Consider the following 6,043-nt stretch of genomic DNA (forward strand, 5'->3'; position numbering starts at 1 on the left):
GGGCTAGATGACTGTCTTTCATCCAGTCTCTGCCTCATTCGGCCTCGGCTGCACGGCCTCAGTTAATCAGGCTGACCTTGGCATTTAGTAATCAGCTGGTCACAAGTCTAGACGGCTCTCATGCAGCTCTGAGCCTCCCTGGGCTCAAAGCACTGTATCCTAACTATTTAAAGGGATAGTTCGGTATTTTTGACATGAATCTGTATGGCATCCCCATCACCAGTGGCATGCAATCACACTGACTTACCCCTGGCAGCGTCCTGTGAGCAGAGTTCTCGTCCAGTTTTGGTCAAGCCGAAAGTAGTCCGGCAGGTTTTTAGGAACAACGAAATAAAACTTTTCTCTTCCCAAAACATTATGTGTTCAAAACAGCGATATTTTTGCATCCCAAAAACATTGTAGCCCAGCTAGGCGGAGGGAGACATGGCTGTTGTTGGGCTCGCTGTCTGAATGACGGCGCGCACTGATACGAACAGAGAGAAAATAGGACCAAGTGATAACGACGTGTGACTTTTTCCACTACAATGTTTTTGGGATGCAAAAATATCGCTCTTTTGAACACATAATGTTTTGGGAAGAGAAAAGTTTTATTTCGCTGTTCCTAAAAACCTGCCGGACTACTTTTGGCTTGACCAAAACTGGACGATAACTCTGCTCACAGGACGCTGCCAGGGGTAAGTCAGTGTGATTGCATGCCACTGGTGATGGGGATGCCATACAGATTCATGTCAAAAATACCGAACTATCCCTTTAAGCCAAACTCATCCAACTCCTATGTCTACATAATGTTTTATTCAGATTATTCCATTCATCTGCAAATGGAAAGACATGTTTTTAAAGACATTTTATATTTAAAACATCCATAATACTGTTTGAAGTTTCATTAAATTCCCTGTGTAAATAATTTGCCTTTGTTATTATTTTCATTAAAAGAATTTTTTAAATCATACTTTTCCAATAGCAAAACCACATTTCAACTTTTGCTTCAAAGTGTTAATAGGATTGTATTGTGTTTGTCTCTTACCCCTAATAAATGTTGAGTTGTATTTTGTTCTATTAAGTTTCGCTAAAAAGTTAATTATATCGAATCCCAATCTTAAATGTAACTAAAGTTAATTACCATAGAATCCTAATCTTAAATTTAACTGTCTTTTTTGAAAAATTTAATGATTAAAGATCTATTTAATTCACCTTAAGTATGCTCAATAATCAGTGTTTCATTTATTCACTTTGCTACAATTTGACCAACTTTACTCAGGAGTAACTAAATTCTCTCATCTATGTGCAAAGTCAGAATTTGTCTAATCACGTGTGGTTTAACATAGTCAAATATAAGCTCCAGAATCAGTCACTCTAAATGCCGTACACAATATCATTCTAGTGAAACAATCTGTACATTTCTTTAAGTTAAAAAAGCTTCCAAACTCCTGGTCCCTCTATTCTCTATGATCGCCCCTGCATGTGCTGTGTTCTCCTCTTCCTTCTGCCTCTCAATAAACGGCTGCTATTATAACAAGCTGTGTGTGAGTCATGCATAATGTGTGTGTGTGTGTAGAATATCTATGGACAGAACTCAGAACCACTTTTTGGACCAATAGATTTTCTAACATTTAACATGTTAACTTCAAGACATAGTAAATTGTCGTGTCCTGGGTCTCCCCCTGGGCCTCCTCCCGGTGGGACGTGCCTGGAACTCCTCACCAGGGAGGCGTCCAGGAGGCGTCCTAACCTGAGCCTCCTCAGCTGGCTCCTCTCCATGTGAAGGAGCAGCGGCTCTACTCTGAGTCCTCCCTGGATGACTGAGCTCCTCACCCTATCTCTAAGGGAGAGCCCAGACACACTATGGAGAAAACTCATTTCAGCCGCTTGTATCCAGCATCTCGTTCTTTCGGTCATGACCCAAAGCTCATGACCATAGATGAGGGTAGGAACTTAGATCAACCGGTAAATCCAGAGCTTTGCTTTTTGACTCAGCTCTCTCTGAACCACTACAGACCGGTACAGCGCCTGCTTCACAGCAGACGCCGTACCAATCTGCCTGTCGATCTCCTGCTCCATCTTCCCCTCATTCGTGAACAAGACCCCCAGATACTTCAACTCCTCCACTAGGGGCAGTACATCCTCCCCAACCTGGAGAAGGCACTCCACCCTTTTCCGGCTCGAGACCATGGTCTCCTATTTGGAGGCACTGATCCTCATCCCGGCTGCTTCACGCTCTGCTGCGAACCGCTCCAGTGAGAGCTGTAGATCACGCCCTGATGAAGCCAACAGGACCACATCAAATGCGAATAACAAAGATCCAATCCTAAGGCCACAAAGACAGATCCCCTCAACACCTTGGCTGCCCCTAGAAATTCTGTCTTCGAAACTGCAGACAGAATTTTATATTTTATGTCAACTTTTCTTTCCAAAGTTCACCTCCAAAAAAAAGACAAACATCAACAGCATTTGTATAACAACAGAAACGAGATATAACTAAAACTAAACACTTTGTAACAGAAATTTTCTAGACAGGATTGTATTTCTTTTGCACCTTATTTGTATTTTCTTTTTAAGAAAGTTTTGTAATGTTTTGTCATCGTTTGATGACTTTGCTCCCACACATTACTGAATCACTCAGAACGCATCCAATTTATAAGCATGTGCAGAAATTACCAAAATGTTCTGTAATAATTAACAACTTATCGACCAAATAAGTTGTTAATTATTACAATTAAGCCTTGTTTAGTTAGAACAAACAAATGGACACCCGTTTTTTCAATGCAACCCAGCTATTAGAAAATGTGACGCAGTAACAATTAAAAGTGAAAGCAAACGTCTTTGGCAGATATAAAGTGATCACTTTCTTTCTTTTGTTTAGTCTTCTAAGTTTTTAGACTTATTTATCCAATATTTTAACTTTTTTTGTTGTTTTGTTTCCTTATTTATTGACTTGTTTCCTCCTTTAATTTTGACCTTTTATGTCCTGTTTATGTTTGGAAAGGTTATTTTAGATCTCTACATTTTGTAGAGACCAGGTCTTACCTTACACTTTTTTCAGCCAGATTAGGTCATAGTGTTTAAGCAGATCTGACTACAGATCTAGAAGGAGGTTTACATTTAAACAGAATTTTTTTTTCACTTAGATTTCAAACACACATACTTCAAACAGCACTGGTCATACAGGATCACACGCCTCAGAGCTCTTCAAACACACAAAATTCTGTTAAAGCCATGGCAACTAGTTTCCTGTTCACATCCTTTTCTATCTTCATAGACTCTAGTAGCCAATTTAAATTAATTTGCATGCACTTATTTAACTCTTTTTAACAACTTTTGTTCAAACATCATCAACACAGAGGCAACCTGCTCTCTGTTGTTTCTTTCTCCGGAGACAATAACAACAGCAACGAGATCTCAATACAGCCCCTCTGGCCTTTTTCTCAACATCACAGCCCTTCAGGCTCAGGTGAACTGAAACTTGGAGACATATCAATCGGTCTTTGTCAGTCACATGACAGACACGCCCCCTAGCGCCATTTTTGTGGTGAGCGAAAGAAAAACAAAACAACAGAAGACGAGAGGAGAGCGCTGCATTATCATTGAAATGGAAAAGAACAAGAAAACTGAACGGATACCCTACCCAGACAAACTTTCAAAAGCTGCTAGGGAACGATATTATGCCAAGTTAGCCTCCATAAACAACATTGATCCATACCAAGTGAGAGCTAATAGTTGGCAGTCTGACGCAGAACTCCTACCTCCAACTACCTCTCTGGATATTACCAACTACCTTGTGTATGGAATAAGCGCTTACACTTTTTCAGAATTTCGGAACTACAAATCCCTTGAAGCCCATGGGCACTTTTCAAATGGCTGGGTGCAGGATCTCTTGTCATTTCAACCAGATGAATGTACAAACACGATTGTCACAACCAAGGTAAGAAAGCTGTAAATGAGTTAAGTTGCATGAACTGTGAATCCAAGGGTGTAGGTTTGATTTCAACTTTGGTAGGGACACTATTCTTCAGTTTCATTGGTCCTTTGCAAAATATGCATGCTCTTTTTTATGCTTAATGTGAGCTTCAGGGCTCATTTTGTTTAAAAAGAACAGCAGCATGTCTTGCAACATTAATACAAATGTTATAAGCACTACATGCACTAGATGCTGTTCATCAAGACTTAAAGCATCACTGGCTCTGATGAATGTGGAATTAGGACTTTTTCCACTTTGAAAAGGATTGCATTTAAATGTACCTGTGACTAAGACAGTGTCTGTTTAACCAAATATAGTCTAAATATGTCTGTAATATGTGGATTTATCCTGTGTTTTCTTCTTAAGGTATATAGAATTGTGCAGAGGTAAACAGAGGTAAAACCCACTCTTATTTTTTTTTATCTAATATGCTCTCTCTGGATCATGAAAAATAATACATTCAAGGGACGGAAAATAAATGTATTATAATTACATGTGCACTGGAACTATAAGAGGAACTGACACTGAGCATTTAAAATATTAATATTAGAAGTTGTACATCTGGGCTGTAGTTACTCTGTGTAGCTAATTTCATGTATTTTATGTAGGGCTGAAACAATTAATCATATTAACAAATTATTACAGTACAGTAAATGTCTCAAGCCTACCAATTTTTTCAGATTACAAATTTTTTTTTTTTTTTTATCTCATCTTACAGGTCCTTCATTCCCAACGTCTTAATGATACCCCACTGAAACCCTGGGCCATCATTGAACCAACAGGCACCATACTATCAGGTCACTGTACATGTATGGCTGGAATCGCAGAGACATGCACACATGTTGCAGCTATGCTGTTCAAGCTGGAGGCTGTCATCAGATGCAGAGAGACAGTTACAGTGGCTGGCCAACCTGCTTACTGGATGATACCCAGCAACGTTTCTAAGGTGGGAGCAGAAGCAGGGCACAGAATAGACTTCACCACTCCGAACTCCAAACGAAAGTCCTTGAATAAAATCCTGGATGGTGAAGGAACAAGCATGCCAAGTCCAAGGGCATCCTCAAGCACTTGCCCACATGGCATTGCCACAGAGGATCAGTGGACCTCCTACCTGGCTGGAATACACAAGATAACGCCGAAAGCTGCAGTTCTTTGTACTTATCCTGACTATTATGAAGCATTTGTTGATCCTGTGCAGCCATTCTTTGCACCAAAGTCACTCTGCCAACTACGGGATGAGAAATTTCAAAATACTGAACTGTCTGCTTTGCTTCTACATTGCAAAACCTTAGCAGACAAGGCTGCAGTTACACCAGAGCAAGCACACTACATTGAAAAGAACACAAGAAAGCAGCAAAATTCTTCAGCTTGGCATCACTTCCGTGTAGGGCGGATAACAGCATCAAACATGCATTCTGTGTATGTTTCTGATTTGGAAAAGCCTGCACTCACAACCATAAAAGCAGTTTGCCATCTGAACAACAGCAACAGAGCAGGCCGCTGTGCTGCCACAACATGGGGACTTCAAAATGAGGAGAACGGAAGAAGACAGTACAGACTGCAGAGAGAAAAACACCACAGTGATTTTGAACTGAGACGGTGTGGCTTCATTGTTAATCCTCATTTTCCAGAGGTTGGAGCATCACCTGATGGAATAGTGCAGTGCACCTGCTGTGGAAGCGGTTGCATTGAAATAAAATGTCCATACCAATACCGAAACAGCACCATCGAGGAGGCATGCAACAGTGGCGACAAGTGCTTTTGTTTGGAAAAACTGGATGAAAAATTTTGTTTTGTGGACACAAAAGGAATGTGCTGTGGTGCGTATTTTGCCAGACGCACAGCTCTGGAGTGCTCTCCTTAAAAAGGCGCATCAATTTTTTAACTGTGTGTGCCTTCCAGAACTTGTGAGTAACTATTTCACTCTGGTTAGAAGACAGGAGGTTCTTCAAGAGATTGCTGCACCTGGAGGAACTCAGGTGAAAACATGTCAAACCACAGATAAAACAACAAACAGTAGAAAAAAGTAAAAAAGTCTAAGATCGTCATAAGTCAGGGACAAGGCTGATGCAGCTATCAGTTGCACAG

The 6,043-nt window shown here is 40.5% G+C and overlaps 1 protein-coding gene across 1 annotated transcript; it reads left to right on the forward strand.

The window, feature by feature from the left end:
- Positions 1 to 3,593: 3,593 nt before the first annotated feature.
- Positions 3,594 to 5,819, forward strand: LOC119780532. The gene is made up of 2 exons (XM_038280606.1): positions 3,594 to 3,919; positions 4,674 to 5,819. Exon 2 carries the CDS (start codon positions 4,767 to 4,769, stop codon positions 5,817 to 5,819), a length of 1,053 nt encoding a protein of 350 aa, XP_038136534.1. The 5' UTR covers positions 3,594 to 3,919; positions 4,674 to 4,766.
- Positions 5,820 to 6,043: the final 224 nt, after the last annotated feature.

This window comes from Cyprinodon tularosa, unplaced genomic scaffold (genome assembly GCF_016077235.1).
Source record: "Cyprinodon tularosa strain WSP-4 unplaced genomic scaffold, ASM1607723v1 ctg1617, whole genome shotgun sequence".
Lineage (NCBI taxonomy): Eukaryota > Metazoa > Chordata > Actinopteri > Cyprinodontiformes > Cyprinodontidae > Cyprinodon > Cyprinodon tularosa.